General features: G+C 45.0%; 2 protein-coding genes across 6 annotated transcripts; both read right to left on the bottom strand.

The window, feature by feature from the left end:
* Positions 1 to 93: 93 nt before the first annotated feature.
* rnf168 (ring finger protein 168) lies at positions 94 to 8,487 on the bottom strand. Of its 2 annotated transcripts, none has more exons than XM_076735738.1 (8): positions 8,396 to 8,487; positions 7,163 to 7,378; positions 6,441 to 6,642; positions 5,687 to 5,757; positions 4,320 to 4,475; positions 3,171 to 3,262; positions 2,258 to 2,315; positions 94 to 2,032 (listed from the first exon to the last, which is right to left on the bottom strand). In XM_076735738.1, the coding sequence occupies exons 2-8, from the start codon at positions 7,274 to 7,276 to the stop codon at positions 1,361 to 1,363; spliced, it is 1,365 nt and encodes a 454-aa protein (XP_076591853.1). In that variant the 5' UTR covers positions 7,277 to 7,378; positions 8,396 to 8,487; the 3' UTR covers positions 94 to 1,360. The 2 variants fall into 2 exon arrangements, with proteins under 2 accessions (XP_076591853.1, XP_076591854.1); XM_076735739.1 differs by having other exon boundaries at positions 8,148 to 8,432.
* Positions 8,488 to 10,124: 1,637 nt separating this feature from the next.
* On the bottom strand, positions 10,125 to 19,299 carry LOC143323946 (uncharacterized). 4 transcript variants are annotated; one of them, XR_013077418.1, is made up of 7 exons: positions 18,978 to 19,284; positions 16,400 to 16,613; positions 15,383 to 15,828; positions 14,467 to 14,545; positions 13,327 to 14,092; positions 11,059 to 12,015; positions 10,125 to 10,320 (listed from the first exon to the last, which is right to left on the bottom strand). XR_013077418.1 is itself a non-coding variant. In XM_076736137.1 (6 exons), exons 1-6 carry the CDS (start codon positions 19,113 to 19,115, stop codon positions 11,226 to 11,228), a joined length of 2,433 nt encoding a protein of 810 aa, XP_076592252.1. In that variant the 5' UTR covers positions 19,116 to 19,299; the 3' UTR covers positions 10,125 to 11,225. The 4 variants fall into 4 exon arrangements, 3 of the variants coding, with proteins under 3 accessions (XP_076592252.1, XP_076592254.1, XP_076592253.1); XM_076736137.1 differs by having other exon boundaries at positions 10,125 to 12,015; positions 18,978 to 19,299; XM_076736139.1 differs by having other exon boundaries at positions 10,125 to 12,015; positions 14,476 to 14,545.
* Between the last annotated feature and the right edge of the window lie 291 nt (positions 19,300 to 19,590).

The following is a 19,590-nucleotide window of genomic DNA, read 5'->3' on the forward strand; positions in this document are numbered from 1 at the left end:
ATTTAGTGTCTGCTGCTTTACTTCAATGTTTCAGATACATATTTAATCAACAATTGGGTAAATATGAGTAACGCATTCTGAACTGACAGGTAATCAATATTTCAGGACTTTAATGACATCCCAAGAAAGTTTGCAAAATATCCTAACATGCTTCCTGCCGTGAATCACAGAAAACACGGTAGTTAAAACAGAAAATGAAACTATTAAAAAGACTAAATATCTTTAAAGCCCTTCACTCAGCAGGTTGAGAACGTCACGCATCGCGGTGTGAAACCAGGACTCGTTCCATCAGCTCTGATCCACGAGGACGGCGGTTTGGTGCAATGAGCTGCCGTCAACATCGGACTCCTTCGGGTCACGTGACCATGGTGAAACCACAGAAACCTCAGGATGTTGATGAAACATGTTTCGGGTGGAGGCAGCAGTCAGAGAACTAAATGTACCGTAGAGGTCGACGTCTTGTCTGAATGAAGATAAATGTTTTGTCAAAGGTTTGAAATGTAGTTTACTGATAAATGAGCCCACAGTCACACCAGCATCAACATCTCCAGGTGATGAATGAAATCTGAAACACCAGCAGCAACATTAAACTGACGTTTGATCAAATCAACAACTCAGTTAAAAAAAAAACATTTCAGCCAACTGTGGCAGTTTTCAATGTCATATGATTTCAGCCAAAAACATGGAGGAGCTTCCCAACAATCAAGAAGAAGAAGAAAAAAGGAAAAACTTTAAGTTTCAGATTTGATCAGGTTTTTCCTGTCAGGTAAAATCATGTTTCCACGTAGTTTCAGCTCTTAGAAAACCAGTAAAATCTCAGCGGGTGACTGATGATGACCTCCAGTCCTGTTTGTACAGTCAGTTCTCACAGCGCCCCCTTCAGGCTGCAGTGTTCAGCCACAACCTGAAAACTCCAGTCATTCAAATCCTGTCCTCGTACAGAAAATATGTTTTATCAGCAAAATGTGAAATTTGACTTTTGTGTGAAAATGGAGGAAGCGAAAAATCATGTTGCTAATCTGATAGACGCTAACATGCTAACACGGCCCGGTAGAGTCCATTTACAGGCTGCTGAATGAGCTGGATGTACAGACAACCATCACTGGGTCACTGTGATACTGACGGAAACTTCAAACATGATGATTCTCAGCTTTCTGGAGGTTTATTCTGATTGGACATCATAGATAAAGATCTCGTCAGGAGGTGAGGTCACACTGAATGACATCAACACGACTGACATTATTTATTTCTGAAAACATAGAGGAAATGAGGAGGTGAAGACCCTCTGACTCTGAACTGAAACCAGTTCAGTGATGGTAGAGAGACACTGGGACACGGTACAGAAGGAGAACAAGAGAGTTCAGCTACTCAGGCTGGAGAACATCTCAGTCAGTGTGGCCTGTTTGCTGCCTCTGCTGGAGGAGGGGGTGGGGGTCTTTGTAGTCTTCACAGATGAAGCAGAGGAGGGGGTGGGGGTCTTTGTAGTCTTACTGGAGGGTCTGCTGGGTGTGTCGGAACTGCCTGCCTCCTCCCTCCCTCTGTGGTTCTGGCGGAGCGGGTAAGCATCCGAGGATCCTTTGCGTCTGTCAGTGGCCCTCTGCTTCTCCTCCTGGTCCAGCTCCTTCTGCAGGAGCAGAGCCAGTCTCAGGTCCTCCTCCTCTTGCTGCTGTCTTCTCAGTAGCTCCGTCTCCCGGTCAGCAATCCCCTGCAGGACCGACCCTCCCACCTCCAGAGAGGAGGAGGAGGAGGAGGAGGAGGTGGTGGAAGAAGAGGACGATGAGGAGGAGGGCAGGGTGCGACAGACTCGTTTGGTGAATGTCACCTCCTCTTCCTGGGTCATCTCCGGCTCTGAGCTCTTCCTCTTGGTGGATGAAGGTCCTCCATCTGTGGTCAGGTGACTCCTGTGACTCGCGGGGTGAAGCTGATCCTCCACAGAAGCTGACCGAGCAGTTGGATGGAGGTCTGGAGGCTCAGGTCCGTCACCATAATAATCCAGTTGAGGGAGGGGACACTGGTCCAGGAGGATGTTCTCCTGAAACAGGAAGTTCGACAGTTTTCGTTCTTCCAGATCAAAGTGTTTGTGGTCATAAATCATGTTCAGACTTTGGGGGGGGGGGGGGGGGGGGGGGGGCAGAAAGGAGGTTTCAGTGAATGTAGCTTTTTGGACGTTTAATGTGAGACCAAAGAGCATCATTTGTCACGTTAAATGAAAGACGTGTTCTCTGGATGGAAATCAAGTGTGTGACGTTAAACATACCTTGTTGGCTGTGAAGTTGGAGGCCGAGCTGCTTTTAGACGGACGAGGACACAAGAACCTGAAAGGCAGAAATTACACCATCACCATCATGATCATAGCTTTAATTTCATACTTGTTCAGTCAAACCAGATGTAAAAAACAAAAAGATACACATCAGATATGATGAACGTTAAATCGTGATTTTAACTGAAATAAGATTCAACTACTGTAAAACCCTGTTTTCAAAGAAAGTCGTGACGCTGTGGAAAACAAACAGAACGTGATGATTTGTGAAACACTGAAACTCCATATTTAACTGAAAACAGCACAAAGACAACAAACACTGAAATCGAGAAATTTCCTTGTTTTTGAAAATGGTTTCATTATTCTGAATTTGATGCAGCAACACGCTTCTAGAACGTTTGAACAGTGGCAACAAAAGACTGAAGAAGCTGTGAAACGCTGCCTGCAGTCCAGACGGTCAGCACTGAAAATGTTTGGAGCATTAAGAAACGTCAAAGAAGGGGAGTCCGAACCTCTGCGAACGGAGAGCCAAACGTGAGCCCGCTCCAACTTTTCAGACACGTTTTCTAGATGAGGACATCATTTTCAAAAACAAGGAAATTTCTCAGTTCCAACACCTCATGTGTCGTCTTGGAGTTTCAATGTTTCACAAACCATCACTTTCTGTTTTTTGTGGACATTTTAAACAGTGTCTTTAAAAACGGTTGAGTCATTCTGGAACAGCTGTGTAACCCTGTTTTGATAATAAAATATTACACAATATTTTGTGATCACGATATCTATGATGCTATGATCAAACCCGAAGCTCATGGACCACCTATTCATACTGGTCTTTGTGTTCAGTCCTTCCCTGAAACGATGCAGCCTTTGATTTTAAATTAAAACACATTTCCAGCTAAAATCGACGTACTTCTCGATCTGTCCGGCGCTGACCTCCTTCTTCTTCTTGGCCGGAGTGACGGCAGCAGGACGAAGGTTTTCCTGAGAGACGGCAGCAGAGTTCTGCCGGAGAAAGATGAAGGAGACCACAAGAGAAATGAAGACTCTCGAAAAAGTTTTTTAAGACTCGACCGTTTTGGTCCAAACATTTACTGACCGCTGAGGCAGACGTTAATTTCAGACCCTGAACTGCGGCGTGTAAATGATATGACTTGTTTGCTCGTTCTACGTATCCTAAAAATGATAACAATCAGGACAGCAGTCGCCCCGAGGCATCAGGCAGGTCACATGACAGGACAAAGTGTTAACTGTTTTGTGATTGGTTCATCATTCATACAGCACAGCAGTACAGGAGAGCCAGGCGTGTGGTGTGCACATCAATGGCAGAACAGACACACGGGCTTCATAAGAACTACCAACAAGGTTCTACTGGTAAGACACACAGGAAACACACCGGAAGCACTGAGCTGCTCTGATCACAATATGAACGCGATAAAGGATCTGAAATGCCTCTTTCTTCTCAGTATGAGGAGATGAGCTTTGTTTGAGAAGAGGCTGTGGAGCAAAACAGGAAATCGTACATCAGACAGATGACGAGATGACTCGTTGTAGACTAGAAGTAGATCGGGACCTTTGATGATACTCGTCATCATCAAGCCTGCTGATGACACGACCGCCATTGACCTGATCGCCGGAAATAAAGAGACGAGGTCTGACACCGACATCTGAGTGCCAGGACAACAACCCCCATCTCAACGTCAACAAAACGGAGGCGCTAACTGTGGAAGACAGGAAGCAACAGAGTGAAGGACACGTCCCATCACCATCGATGGGACTCCTGTGGAGACACGTCAGCTTTTGGGGTTCAGTATCTTGAAGTATCAGTAGGATACTTCAGCATCTGGACTGCCGAGGCCGGGGATCGAACCACCGACCTCCTGATTGGCAGACGACCGCTCTACCTCCTGAGCCACAGCCACCCTCATCTTTTTTCGAGATAAGAAATAAGGATTTCATTGCCTGCAATAACTATAACATAACAGTATGGAACTGTTGCACACATGAATATAAAGACTGTAAACCCGAAAGAAGTCAAAACACTCAGGACTGAAACACTGACCAGCTGGCTACTGATCAGTCTAGCAAGCCTCTCGTCATCTTCGCGTCTCCTCCTCTCCTCCTGCAGCAGTTCCTCCTCCTCAGCCAGCAGCCTCCGGATGTACTCCTCGCTGGCCCTCCGCTCCTCCTCGTCCAGCGCTCGCTTCTCCTCAGTCAGCTGACGACACAAACAAGGAAGGTGTTTGTTTTGGGTTCTGTTGGACCTTGAGCCTTTTGTCTCTACGTGTTCTAGTTTAGAAAGGATCAGTTAGCAGCTTCTCGTGGCAGTGATGTCCATCAGCTGGACATCACTGCTCTAAATGCCAAAGGGACACTTTATGCTGCCGTCTGCTTCAGGTGTGTCTGCAGCCATCTTTGATTGATTGAACAGAAAGTCTGATCAGATGTTGGATGTGACTCAGCAGATAAAACAACCAGCAGCTCATCAGACGTCGTTCTGCTCCAGAAAACAAATGAAAGCAGACAAAAGTCTGGAGGTAAACAACTTTCCTGTTAGTGGTTGGTCAACGACCTCGGTACCAAAGTGCTCCGGATGACTGTCCTTTGGTTTTCTAGGGTTCGTAGCTTTTATTGTCCTGTGGATTAACGAGCGGCAAACCTGAATGCTGACATTGCTGTGCATGCAGATGAAAAATAACAAGTATATACAAAAGAGTGGGATAAAAAGAAACATCATCTAAAAAAAATTGTAAATAGTATTTACAGACTGTATGTACAGGTTGTATTGCATAGATTATTGCACTGATTACTTGGAGCAGTTTTTGTTGTACAGTCTGACAGCTGCAGGGGGGAATGACCTGCGATACCGCTCTTTCACACACTTTGGACGAAGCATCCTGTCACTGATGGAGCTCCTCAGTGCAGTGAGTGTGTGTTGGAGGGGGTGGGAGTCGTTGACTGTCATGGAGGACAGCTCGGCTGTTTTTAGTAAAGTGCAGTGGTGTTATGAGTCGAGTCCAGTTTGTTGCTCAGAAGAACACCACAGATATAAAACAGCAGCTGATGTTACATCATTTCCACCATCATCCGACTCGGCTCCTCCCGACCGCACACAGTTAACAAGACATTTTTTTTTCTGCCGTTTTTCAGTAAATTTCTTACATTTTTCATCCTTATGAAGAACAACTTTGGTACCTGACAAAAGCTCCTCGTGGTTTCTTGGTTTGATCGATCTAACCAACCGTAAACGACATGAAACATCTGCATTTACAGTGTTTGTTAAAGTGTTTCCTGTGCAGAAAATCACTTCCTGCTCTCCATCTGCAGCTCACACCACAAGAAAAGAGCGACGTGATATGTATTAAACACATCATCACATCAATCAAAAGATTATTAGTATGCTGATTTTTGTGAGGAGATGGAACTTACTTTGGTGACCTGGTCCTCGTATTCCTGCCTCAGCTCTCCTGGCTGACTGACTCTGGGAATACACACCGACACTGCGCATGCACGCACGCACACACGCACGCACGCACGCACGCACGCACACACACACACACACACACACACACACACACACACACACACACATTAAAGCACCATGGTAAGAGTACTGAGGTTTTCAGAGGTCTAAACCATGAACAGAGATCACTGAGTTATCAGGTTTTCTGGGACCATGGTGTTCACTTTTAACCAGGGACAGATCACCACGGTAACTTCTGCTTCAGAGGATCAACAGCCTGACCAATCAGATCATTAGACACATGGTGACATCACTCCGTGGCAGCATGGCGGCTCAGAGGTCAGCGCTGTTGCCTCATGTGAAGAAGGGTTTGAGGACTGTTTGAGTTCACATGTTCTCCCTGCATCTGTCCTCTTTCCCCACCATCAAACACATTCATGTTAGCTTCTGCTATCAGGGTCCTGGACCAGGTCTGAGGCTCCTGCAGAGATACCGTGTAGTCTGACCCGGCATTATAATCTCGATTCTTATTTTAGAACATAATGTGGGCGATCGCCACGAGCCAATCAATAAACTCAGCGTGAGCAGAAGCAGTTTCATATGATCAGGGTCACTGATGCTGGACTCACAGGACACACACAATGTTCAACGCACTTCCTGATACCCATCAATGAAGATTAAGAGTATTATGGGATGTCCAGGTGTCTTTGTGCGTCGTACCTCCCGGATCGTCCTCGGCGACAGCGTCCTGCCCGCTGAGGCGGCGCTGACACTGCAGAGGGAAGGAGGTCTGGATCTGCGTCCACAGCTGCTGGTTGACCAGCGTGTTGTTTCTGCTGTGCAGTCGGGCCCAAGTGGAAACTCTCTTCCTGCACAGCGGGCAGCACAGCGTGGCTTTATCCACCGACTCCAGGAAACAGCCCTGGGGAAACAAGGAGCTGTAACACCACGGATCAGTTCAGTCCTGCCCTGTTCGCCCCACTGCAGGCAACATGACACCATCTGAAGCCCTGAACGGGGTCCTGAGTCCTCACTCCTTCACTGAGGAAGTAGCTGCTCTCACCAACAGACACAGAGACATCAGGAAGCATCTGAAGCTGAACTTTCCTCCACTCCAAGAATCTAAATCCAGCTTTTGCCTCTGCTGGTGGGTTCGGTGGTTATTCTATATTAGGCTTATTTAATCACTGCTTCTACAGTCTTTAGTCTCATTAAGGTATTTATATTTATCTCAGGATGTGGTGTGACCCAGCTGAAGAACATGTAAAACCATGAGGCAGCGTCACGTTCACCAGACGCAGAAACTGCCTTTAATGTAACTTTATTGATCCCACGGCAGTAAAATAAAGATAATTCTGAGCCCAGCAGTTAACAACGACCTGAACCCAACACAGACAATGTGTGTGTGTGTGTGTGTGTGTGTGTGTGTGTGTTTGTTTTACCTTGCAGAAGGTGTGTGTGCAGGGCAGTGTCACCGGCTCCATGAAGATCTCCAGACACACCGGACAGCGGCACTCATCCAGAGACAGCGTTCCTCTGTCTGACACCGGGGCCATCCTTCTCCTTTTCCTTTTCCTTTTCCTCCTCCTCCTCCTCCTCTTCTTCTTCTATGGTTGGTCACAGCTCTGCTGGGAGAACTAAAGACTCAGCCGATCAGCCTGGAGGAGAAAGCACAGCTGTCAGAAATGAACCATCTTTGACTTTCTAATTACATAATGTCAGTCAGTGGTTAGTTTACTGGTTTACTCTTAGAACCTCATTCTAACCACAAGTTTGTTGGTCTGAACTTCATTCAGCAGATTACCTTGATTTTCTCAGGCTTCTTGAAAGCATCGGCATGATTCAATTAACAGTAATGACATTTATGTGTATTATATTTGGTTTCCTAGTTTAATGAGGACTTATAATATGGAACGCTTTCCCTGTAATGTGATGGTTTAGACTGGAGACTGAGTCGTGACGGATCATATCTGATGTCAGTGTTCAGTTGTTCTACAGTACAGTTTGTAAAATGTCCCATTGGCACTGATTAATGGCTGGACCTCTAACAGGTGAGACTGACAACACCTGAGCCATTCTTAATGTAGAAACAGTTATCTGAGCAGTGTGTGCAAGATCCAGTGTGCCAGATTTATGTTAAATAAATTGGTTACACAAGTGCCAGTTCCGTTACAATGAGTCAAAAATACTAACAAACAAACATGAATGAGACAAGTTGTTAAAGTTATTTTGAAGTGATCAGAAAGTTTAGCTGGTTGTTGAGTCCTCCAGCCTTCACGCACAGCAGCTGAATTCAGCTAGGTGCTAACGTTAGCTCACGTTACTGTCTTTCTGACGTCACAGGGCAAGTAACCGCCTCACCTGAAGCCCACCCTCAGCATTTTAACAGTCAAGAGCACAGATAAATACTGTTACTGTGACCCCCACCTGAGCTCTGTTCACCTGAACGTTTGAGGCTTCACTTGATGCTAAAGTTAGCTTCCCCACCAAAACAAACCGAGGCAGCGTTAGCTTCTCGGCTAGACGTCAAGTCAACCACAGCAGGCCGTTGTTCGTGCTTCGAGAAGCTAACAGTTGGCAGTTAAACCGTACAAACACGGTCAGCTCACGGCAACACCGCGGAGATTAATGGTCACCGGAACCTTGGGCCTGACAGACTATCAGAGGGGACTCACCGGAGAAGACCATCAGCAACAAATACCCGCGTGAATCAACTGTTTCTCAGCGCACATGCGCACACAGTCTGCGCTGCCTTCCAGGATCGTCGTAAATTACCACTCCCGTCCAGAGAACTAAAGAACCAAAGAACCAGAAGTATTATCACTAGAATGTATTTCAAGTATGGAAGTAAAAGTACTTGTTATGGACACAGCCCCTCTCACAACATTCAGTTACTACCTGACTACCTGACAGACAGATCGCAGTTTGTCCGACTGGGCAACGTTCTGTCTGAGACTGTGGAAAGTAGGACAGGCGCACCACAGGGGACTGTTCTGTCTCCTTTTCTCTTCACCTTGTACACCTCAGACTTTCAGTCCAACTCTTCATCGTGCCACCTACAGAAGTTTTTGGACGACTGGTGGGGTGTATAAAGGATGGACGAGAGGAGGAATACAGAGCAGTGGTGGACGATTTTGTAGAATGGTCTGGTAGAAACCACCTGCTGCTTACAAGACCAAGACCAAGGAGATGGTTACCGACTTCAGAGGGAACAGGACGACCACACAACCAGTGTGCATTCTGGGGGAGGATGTCACAGTGGTGGAGGATTACAAATACCTCGGAGTGCAGCTGGACAACAGACTGAGCTGGAAAACTAACATCAACGCTGTTTCCAAGAAGGGGATGAGCAGACTCTGTTTTCTGAGGAGGCTCAGATCGTTCAACGTGTGCAGCGAGATGTTGGAGATCTTCAACCAGTCTGTTGGTGTCAGCTCACTCTTCTTTGCTGCAGTGTGCTGGAGGAGCAGCATCGGAGCCGTGACACCAACACACTGAACAAACTGATGAGGAAGGCCGGCTCCGTTAACGACTGCAAACTGGACACTTCAGAGGAGGTGGTGGAGAGGAGGACACTGGACAGACCCCGAACATCCTCTTCACCACCTCGTGGACAGACAGCGGAGCTCCTTCTCCAACAGACTGCTCCAGCTCCGCTGTCACAAGGAGCGCTTCAGGAAATCATTCCTGCCACGAGCGTCACACTGAACAACAGCAGCTTAAAGAGTTCATCCACCAACCTCACAAACCAATACTTTACATTTTATCTGCACTACTGCAATACAACACTTATTTATATTTACAGTATATTTACATTTACATTTAGTTTGATATTGTATTCAATGCTGCTTTTTCTGTATATATCTTTTGTCACTTTTGTTAACTTTTTTAAATTCTTGTATATATTTTATGGTCGTCTGTGTTTTTTGTTCATTGCTACTGCAACAAAGCAATTTCCCAGATTGGGATCAATAAAGAAGCAACCTAAAGTCTTCTTATTACCATCATTTTCATTATGTTACATCAATTATTATTATTATTATTATTATCATCATTATTATTATCATTATTATTATTATTATTATTAAAACATGCAAGAAGATCACCACCTGACCAATGGTGACATAACGCAATTGGGTCCCCGGGCGCCGCTTGGATGGCAGCCCACCGCTCCTGGTCTGCCGTGGAGGAAGGACGACCAGGATGGGAGAAATGCGGAGGACGAATTTCACCTTCGTGTGCAGTGTCCAGTGCATGTTGTGTGATAATAAAGGGGAATGTCTCCCCCTGATTCTTCTGATTCTTCTTCTTCATCATGATACATCATATATTATTGGACTGTTATTACTGAGCAGTAATGTTTAAGTAGATCAGATCGGTCAGATAAATGTGGTGGAGTCGAAGTAAAAAGTAAAATGAAAATTAATCTTTAATGGCTGTTCAATGTTACGACAGACACAATTTACACTGTTTGAAATCTTTATGCAGAACAAAAACTGTATCAATGACAGTAACTTTTTGAATTGACACTGATCCTCAGAAGATGAGGAGGAGCAACTCTCAGCTGGACAACATGAAAACTTTGTGACCGGAGATGAATCTGCTGGGGAAACAGAAATATTTAGACTTGAACCTTGAGGAAACATCCAAATGAAAATCAGTCCACAGTCCTCTTTAGTGGAATCTGTTGAATAACTTCATGTATGTAGAAAACTTGGCGTACATTAGCTTGGTGAACATGAACCAGAACCAAGACTGCCTGAAACCTCTGACCACAGTTCGAGAACAGCAGAGGGAAACTATCTGATTGGACAGAAAGTACTGAAGCAAAGGTTCATTTAAGAGAAGCAGCCCTTTAATAGGACAGAAGAAGGCCTCTGAAAACTAAAGAGCACTCAAGTCACATGGAGCTGAACTGAAACCCCTTTCAAGAGACATGATGGGAAAAACACACCAACTGCTTTTCAGACTTTTTCAAAAGAAGTTGATCAGCCTGATCTTTAGCCAGATTTATTTTTGTCTCCATTGAAGAGAAAGTCGCAGTGTTTTCTTCTGTGAGCGAGGAAACAGCTCAGAGGACAAACAACAGTGAGAAACTGAGCTGGTCAGCAGACACAAGCTACAAACAATGCTTTGATTGGTTTTCCAGCTATTGACTCAAAAAGATTTTAAATACTGACAACAGAGAAGAAATTTGTTAGATGAATAAAACTACAGGAGCGAGATGATGGACAGGGCGGATGAAGACACTTGTGACTGAACAAGAACTAGTTCTGCGTTTTCTTTCTTTCAGTTTGTGTATGAATGAAACAAACGGCATCGACATGTTCGTACGTACTTGTTGGTTGGCGTATTTTTGGACTTGGGACAGAGCCGGGCTAGCTGTTTCCCCAGTTTCCAGCCTTTATGCTAAGCTAGGGCAACCACCAAGAGCATGTGACTGATATCCACCTGAACCTCGGAGAGAAAAAGAGGATTCTCTTCTGAGTTTCCTGTTCTGGTGCGTCACTGGTGTGTCAAGCCTTCGGTCCACGGGAAAGCGTTTTTCTGTTTTCTGCGTTTGCTGCTACACTCGAAGCTCTGAAGCTCATCTCCGCAGGTGTGCTTCTTGAGTTGCCGGGAGTCGGAGAAGCCACGGCCGCAGCGCTCACAGGCATACAGCTTCACCCCTGTGTGGATCTGCATGTGAGACTTGAGCTGGTTGGACTGCCTGAACTTCCTGCGGCACACGGCGCACTCGTAGGGTTTCTCTCCGGTGTGGACCAGCAGGTGGCGGTGGTAGTTCTGCGGCGTCCTGAACTCTTTGCTGCACTGTTGGCACTTGTGAGGTTTAACTCCGGTGTGCAGGAGCTCGTGCTGCTTCAGCTGCGACATGAGCAGGAAACCTTTCTCGCAGACGGCGCAGACGTGCGGCCGGTCGCCGCTGTGCTGCCTCATGTGGTAAAGGTACATGTGTCGCAGGTGGAAGGCTTTCCCACAGGTGCTGCAGGTGAACTCTTTGTTCTCGGCGTGGCTCTTCTCGTGCGTCCTCAGCGTGGTGTTGCTGCTGAAGCTCTTGAGGCAGATCTTACAGGTGAAGGGTTTCAGGCCGCTCGGCCGCCGTCTCCCCGTCGTCCCCGCCGCCTTCTCTCTGTCCTTGTTGTCGTGGACCAGTTGCTGGTGCTTCTGCAGCTGACAGTTGTAGAAAAACGTCTTTCCACAGCGGTCGCACATGAACGGCTTCTCCACACCATGAACCAGCATGTGGGTCTTCAGAGCCCAGGTACCCGTGAAGCCCTCTCCACATTTATCACACCTGAGACAGGAACACAGAGGAAACTGTGGTTTGTGTTTGTCTTAGCTCCTGCTTTTCTCGTTTTTAATCTTTAATGCAACGTTTCGTTATTCAGAGCATTGGGGGTTAGGTTTACTGCACTTTTTTTTGGGGGGGGGGGGGCTGTTTCTTGGGCGGGATTCAAATAAGATGAAAAATGTTGAATTACAGAGTCTGTCTGGTTTCTAATAGTAATGGTTAACATTTTGATGATCAAATTTTGTTTTATTGTTGATTATAGTTTTGGTGGATTTGGCTGTTATTGCTTTATTTTATCTTTCCTGGTAAATATTTTTGCCCTGTCAGAGCCTCGACCTCCTCTGGTATCGATATTGGACATGTGAAGAATGTGTTTCTGTCGTTTGCTGTTCGTCCCTCACGTCCTCTCCAGCAGACAGTCCCACACCTTTCAGGTGGAACAAAATATCTCCCTGTCCCTGCAGCACCTTGATTGTGATGCCTTCAGTGTCCACTTAGACTCTTTCCAATCTTCCGCTAATATGTTCATTTCTAATTCTTTTTCCCATTTCTCTTTTACTTTATTGTCTACGATCGCGAGCTATTAGTATTCTACTGATGGTTGAGAGATTATCTTTGGTTTTATTTCTGTGTGAATCAGGTATTAATTTGTCCTCTTCTTAATTTTCTCACCTGTAAATACTCACGCCTACACATTCACTGTTTATTTTTATGGACGTTTCCGTTTTGTTACAGTATCTGAAAAACAATGAATGCTGCTTTTCCTATAAATGTCCCAAATTCTATCATTTCTTTTTTTGTACTGACCCATTTGGTATGTGTTTTCATTTCCTTCACTTCATTGACAGATAATAGAACACCCGACCCTCCTTCTGACTATTGAACAAACATTTCAGGGTCCCGTCTGGCTCTGAACGAAAAACAAAACCTCAACCTGATTTAGTGAGTTTTCGTCACGTTTAGTCTTTGTGTCAGATATTTCAATCGTCCCTTCTTAAAGGTTTACTCTTCATTTTAAGTCCTCGTGCAGCTGTCTGAACGAAGACAACATCCAACAGAGATTCTGTTTAATGGAAGACGGAGACAAACCATTTAGAAGCTGCAGCTACAGGCTGTCAAATGTCAATCACCGATTGATAATCAAAACAGTATTGGCCAATACTTGCCCGTTTATCTGCTAATCATTTAGTCAACAAATGGTTTCAGCTCTAACTGGATGTTTTTGACCTCGTTAAAGCTCAGCCCTGAGTTGTGAATCTCAGTAACCCTCTACAGAAGTATGAACGGCGTAAAGGAGCATAAAGGAGCGGGTACCTGAACGGCTTCTCTCCGTTGTGGAGGCGCACATGTCTCTGGAAGTTGTACTTGAGGCCGAAGCTCAGCCCGCAGGTCTGACACATGAAGGGCTTCTCTCCGGAGTGGACCACTCGGTGCTGCAGCAGTCCCATCTTACACTTGAAGGCCTTATCGCACTCGCGGCACTTGTGCGGTCGCTCCTCGGAGTGTGACCTTTTGTGGACGCGCAGGTTACTGGCAGTGGAGAAGCTCTTGCCGCAGGTCGGGCAGGGGTATGGCCGGGCGCCGGTATGGACGGTCTGGTGCTCGCGAAGGCTCTTCTTCCTGGTAAAGCCTTTGCCGCAGACGTCGCACATGAAGGGCTTGACCGCGGCGTGCGTCACCTCATGGTACCTGAGTGCGCCGGCCGAGGTGAAGACGCGCTCGCAGACGGTGCACTTCAGCGGCGTCTCCTGCAGCCGGTGAGCTGCCTGATGGACTCGGAGCTGCCGCAGCAGTCTGAACTTGCCATCGCATCGGTCGCAGTGCAGCAACTTGTCGGGGTCGTTCTCCTGAGCCTCCCGCAGCTGGTGGGTCAGCTGGTGCTTCTGCAGAGTGCTCGCCTTGTAGAAACCTTTATCGCAGGAGCTGCAGGGGAAAGGTTTGAGGTGACAGGAGACGTGTTTCCTCAGCTGGTGCCTCTGATGGAAACCTTTGTTGCAGAGCTCACAAAAGAACCTTTTCTCTTTGTACAACTCCCTCCTCCTCTTCTTCTCCAGCTCCTTCTGCTCCTCCTCACTCACTGCTGCACAGAAGAAAAGGTTTCAGGTTAAACTCTGATGACAAGCCAACTGTCTGTGAACTTCCCCGTGGGAACTTTAATGTTCTGCCGAATGATGACTGATGGTGCCTCAGGTGACATAAAGCTGCACAAAGTTCAAGCTAATTCACCCCAAAACAGCAGATAAAGTTCACAAGTTCTTATTCTTTGCCAGTAGAAAACATTCGATGAACCCTTCAACCTCATATATGAACAGAAATCTGTTTGGAAACTGTAGTTTATTAAGACAGGAAACAGCTGTTCCTTCACACCTGTACCTGTTCTCTGACCCTCACAAGAGCAAGACTTTTGGTTTTTAGAGCAAAGGAAACTAAAGCGTGTTCTTGATGTGTTGTTACCTGTCTCACCCGGTTGACTCTCACTGACCGTCCGCTCCTCAATCCTGTGTTCAACACTTTCGATTTTTATCTCCGTTTCCTGCAAGCATGACGAGTGATTGTACTGTGAGAGCTTTCCAATACAAAGGCACTCATCAGCGGTTCATGGTATTACTGACCACACAACACTGTTTATTACAGTTTCAGCTTCAATCACTGAGAGACAGCATCTAACCAACTGCTGATCAACACGGATCAATTACTGTTATTCCTTATTACTGTGCTGCAGCGCCTTCCAGCTACAGTGTGTACATAAAAAAGACACATTTAATCATCATTCTTAAAATCGAAATGATTGATCGTAGTCAGAGGTCAGCCTGGCCAAAGAGTCGATGTTGTTTTATGTCACAGTGAATTCATCTCTGAGCGTCTCCATTGTGATGCCTAAATGATTATTCGAAGAACAAACAATCAATCAATAATGACAGTGATCATTATTTGGAGCTTTGCAGTGACCTCATGTTCCTCTGTGAGTGTTCTCAAATAAAAGCCAGTGTTCAAATCATCGCAGCGTCTCATGTAGCTGCTTCTTCTTCAATGTTTTTTCAATTGCTGTTAAGCTTCTGTCAGTGAAGCTCGACACTTCCTGCTGATGTTTCACATCAAGAGCAGGAAAGGGAGAGATTCTGTCCTTTGACCCACTGGAAGGCTTTTAATGTAAAAAATCTACAGGAAGTGTTGAGTTTTCCTGACAGTAACTTCGCTATGGTCAAAAAACAAAGTAGAAGCAGGCAGAAATGTTGAGGAAGAACAGAAGTCCTGAAGGTGATGAATCCAGGTGTGGTCCTCTCTGAAGGGAAATACAACATAACAACTCACAGCTGTTTAACGGCTGCTATTATAAAAGACTGTCTCATATATTCAGTAAAATACTTACAGCAGCAGCTTGCTCCTCTTCAGGTGTGGGCGTGTCTTTACTCTCTGTGGGCTCAGTGGTTGGCTGATCACCAGCCACAGGAAGTGTTGTCATGTCTGTGGAGGACTGCGTTCCATCTCCTGTTGATTCATTAGGATCTATGGAGATCTGGATCATTTCTACCATCACCTCGGTCTGAACATCAGTGTGGCTCATAGCAGCTGGCGGAGCAGCATCGGCGGTTTCAGCATTAGCGGCCCTTTGATCCGGTCTCTCAGGCGATACCTGGGGGGCGGGGCCACTCTGGCCCGCGACTGGTCCAGGGAGCGGCTGGCTGATGATGACCAGAGGGACCTGCGGGTTGCTGCTGGCTCTGCATCTGGATTTGGTGGAGTTGAGGATGGCCATGGCGAGGGCAGCTGGGTTGGCAGCTGGTTGGTTGATGTCCAGAGACAGGGCGGGTCCATCTGGAAGATTCAGTGCTGCGGTAAGACCATGACCGTGAGCAGCTCAGTGTTTACGTGGATGAAAACGTGTTGTGTCAGGACGTAGTCTGAGCCTGTCAGTGTAATGTCACATCATGCATGACCGAAAGCACTTCAGGTGTTTGTCCACACAAAGAGACCGAATGTCTGAGCGTTAGCTGAATGTTTCAATGTGTAATTTAACAAGTAGTTTAATGACCATGTTTAATTTAATGAGTGACTGTCAGCCAATCAGAGTAAAGTAAAACACGCAGGTGTTCTCTCCATCATCTCTGAGCTGCGACATTGCTTTTAAACTCATTTTAAATCTTTATGATTGATGTGGATGAGTGCTGGATGATCAGTTCATGTTCTCGTTTCATGACCCTTTTATTGTTTCACACAGAGGAGTCACGTGATGCCTAACATGACTCAGACCTCAGTTTATTACTGAATATACATTTGCTCTGTTGTAATACACGAATATATTAGTACACTGTTGTACTGTAGTTTCATAAATCCATTAGTAGCTGAACATGGGTGGAAACTCTTGACATTTTAACTTTAAACTGACCTGATGGTTTGATCCTATAAACCGTCTGTGTCGCACTCTTATTGGCTCCACACTTTCTCTCCACCTTTGACCTCAGTATAGACTCCAGGTGTCCCACTTTGTCCTTCAGAGCGTCGTTTTCCTTCACTAAGCTTGAGTACAACTCTCTGAACACTCTGCAGATTTTACGGACAGCCTCTCTGGTGGTCACATCCAGGACGGCCATCAGCTGAGTCTGCAGAAGAAACAGTTAGCATCAGTGTCTTAGCTTCCGTCTCAGACTACGTCCTGTTACAACATATTTCCATCCACATAAAGTCCCCACTTCAGTTCTGTTCCTCTCTTTCAAATGAGACATGTTGAATTATTTTTGTGAGGTTTGTCCTACCGACCCTTTATAAAGTCATCTGTCTGTCTGTCTGTCCGTCCGTCCGTCCGTCCGTCTGTCTATCCTTCTATCTGCCTGTCTGTCTGTCTGAGTGTCTCCTTCTGTTTAGTTGCTTTGTTTTCGTTTTGCAGTTCAGACGACAGCCGGTAGAGGCGTTAAAAGGATGCTGTCACTGCTGATTTAACAGAGCTTTTTTTTTGAAGCTTTACTTACCATTAGCAATTTACAATATACACAGCACTGTTTCCGCCAGGGGATTAGAGCAACAGGCGCAGTAACCAAACCAAAGTCCACAGACTAAATACAAAAAACACACACACACAAAAATAAACTATATGTAGTATACACAATCATCACTCTTTGTAATATTGGTCAAAAACAGAATTAGTTTTGAGAAGTCCATTAACAGTCATGCAGTATTGTTTCAGTTCATGTAGAAAGCAGGGTTTGGAGTCAGACCATTTTTTCTTATGAATATGAAATTTTCCAAGAAAAAGAAGTACCTGTACGAAAAAACAAGGTTTTTTTCACTCTCATTTTCCTCATGACAAACGACAATGTCCTTTTCTTTTAAATGGGTTACTTCCAGTTTTCCTGTTAATGTAATTCTGAATGTCCCTCCAGAATATTCTAGAATACACACAGTGACAGAACAGATGGCAAATAGCGTCTTCCTCTGTTCCACAGAAAACACAAAAATATTCAATATTCAACTTAAATCGCTCCAAGGTTTTTTTGGCTGGATAAATATTATGCATTATTTTATAAGAGACCTCTTTAACTTTGTTATTCAAGCAAAATTTATCTCCAGCCAGCCGAACCTTCCTCCAATCGATGTCCCCATACCGCGAGGTCCAAAAGGATTTTGCTGAGGGCACAGTTACAGTCAGCATGAGGCTCCTGATGAATTTATTCGAGCATTTGTTCTTAGTGATGTCCTAGCCACCGAGAAACAAACCACTGCTGAGTGGATCTGTCACAGAGACGCTGGTTGTTGATCCTCTAAACAGCTGCAGTAACTCCTCGGTATGGCATCAAAGACCTCTGCATATTCCTTTGGGCTGATTGGCAACCTGAATTTATCCAGGAATTCACCGTACATCAGTAACTGTCCCTCAGCATTCACAAGTTGTTTAACTAAGACAATACCATTCTCAACCCATTTTTATAGGACGATGATTTATTTTTATATTCAATATTCTTGTTATTCCAGATGTAATACCTAGTTGGTGAGAAATTATGTTTGTACACCATTTTCCAGGCCAGCAGCGCTTGTTTATGAAAATTTGCTAAGAGGTAATTTTTCAATCTTATAGTCACACTGTAACAAAAATTTTAGACCACCAATTGAGTTAAAGATATGTTTAGGGAAAATATTCCACATGTTGTCTTTTTCTTTGATCAAATTAAATAACCATTAAACTTTGAAAGTATTATTTAATGTCTGAAAACGTAGTACCTCAAGGCCACCATCCCTTCTCATATTACATAAAATATCTTTCCTTAAGTAATGAGATCTGTTCCTCCAAATAAAATCAAATAAGGTTATATCTAACTGTTTGTATATTGCAGCAGGCATTCTAAGTAATGAGGACACATATACGGCTCGAGATATCCCCTCCGCTTTAGAGAGTAAAACTCTGTCATTCATTGAGAGATTTCTCATTAGCCACATGTTGAACTTCTTTGATATTTGATCCACTATAGGGTCAAAGTTTAAGTTACTGCGAAGTTTTTCACTTTTATCAATGACAACACCTAAATATGTAATCGTATTCTTCACAGGGATACCATTCACTTCAGATTGATCACATTCCTTCAGTGGTAATAACACAGATTTGTTCAAATTCATTTAACAAGCGCAGAAACAAAATTTGACTTGACGCCATGATACACAAGATGGCGCCCTTTACAGTGTTGATAGTAGGTTTACATTGATACAAGAAGAAATGTCTGAATAGCAGCATTATCTTCACTTAATCTTCCGAATTTTAAGTAAATCGGATCTATGACCGTGATCCTTGACCGTAATTTCTACTAAAAAAAAAGACATTTTTCCTCGTGTTTCTGTTACTGTCTCGTGCGTATTCTCCAGCAAAGACGGAAGTGACGGTGGGATTTTCCTCTGAAGGTGCAGAATCTCTCAGATAAACGTCCATCCTCCTTCTCCTCAAACATTATATTTATTTTAATCTGAATATTTGTCCTCACCCGCCTCTCGTCGCTGTCTGTCCCCTCTTGTCCGAGTCTGTGTTGGAGGACTGAGACGGCAGATTCCACCGCCACCTCCATGATCAGCTCCGTCTGAGAGCAAAAAGTTTTGGTTGCCGCCGTGTCGATCTGCTCCATGACGGCCCGCTAGACTAACGGATGATCTCACGAGAGGAAACGATGCGGTTTACAAGGACTCGGAGCCGTTTGTCAGGCCATAGTAGAGGTGTGCCTGTAGGTGTGGGAGAAAGTCTGAAAAACAAACACTTAGGATGGTTATCTGCTGTCTTTGTATCTAATATGGCGCTCTGCTACACAGTCTACATCCGGTTCACGGACTGACCTTTCTAAGCTCAATGGTGAGATGTGCCTGTTCCTCCACACAACACGTCAAAAACTCGTAACGTAAGCTTCACCAGCCAAGCCTCGTTACACCCGTTTTGACATCATCGTAACTTCTGACCAATCACTGTTATTCAGGGTCAAAACACGTTTTGCTGACACATTTTATAGTGTTATTTTGAAGGTCTTCACCGGAAGTATTGAGAACTATTAATACATACATGCAGCCTTGAATATAAAAGTAAATAAAAACCGAAATGATAAAAGTCAA

This window comes from Chaetodon auriga, chromosome 7 (genome assembly GCF_051107435.1).
Source record: "Chaetodon auriga isolate fChaAug3 chromosome 7, fChaAug3.hap1, whole genome shotgun sequence".
NCBI classification, from domain to species: domain Eukaryota; kingdom Metazoa; phylum Chordata; class Actinopteri; order Chaetodontiformes; family Chaetodontidae; genus Chaetodon; species Chaetodon auriga.

Excerpts from the sequence above, each read along its gene's own strand:
- rnf168 (XM_076735738.1), bottom strand. The coding sequence starts at position 7,276 with ATGGCCCCGGTGTCAGACAGAGGAACGCTGTCTCTGGATGAGTGCCGC. Across the intron at positions 5,758-6,440 it reads CGCCGAGGACGATCCGGGAG|TGTCGGTGTGTATTCCCAGA; the intron begins GTACGACGCACA and ends GTGCATGCGCAG. Across the intron at positions 2,316-3,170 it reads AGCGCCGGACAGATCGAGAA|GTTCTTGTGTCCTCGTCCGT; the intron begins GTACGTCGATTT and ends TCTGCCTTTCAG.
- LOC143323946 (XM_076736137.1), bottom strand. The coding sequence starts at position 19,115 with ATGGAGCAGATCGACACGGCGGCAACCAAAACTTTTTGCTCTCAGACG. Across the intron at positions 16,614-18,977 it reads CAGACAGCGACGAGAGGCGG|ACTCAGCTGATGGCCGTCCT; the intron begins GTGAGGACAAAT and ends TTTCTTCTGCAG. Across the intron at positions 14,093-14,466 it reads GAGTCAACCGGGTGAGACAG|CAGTGAGTGAGGAGGAGCAG; the intron begins GTAACAACACAT and ends TCTTCTGTGCAG.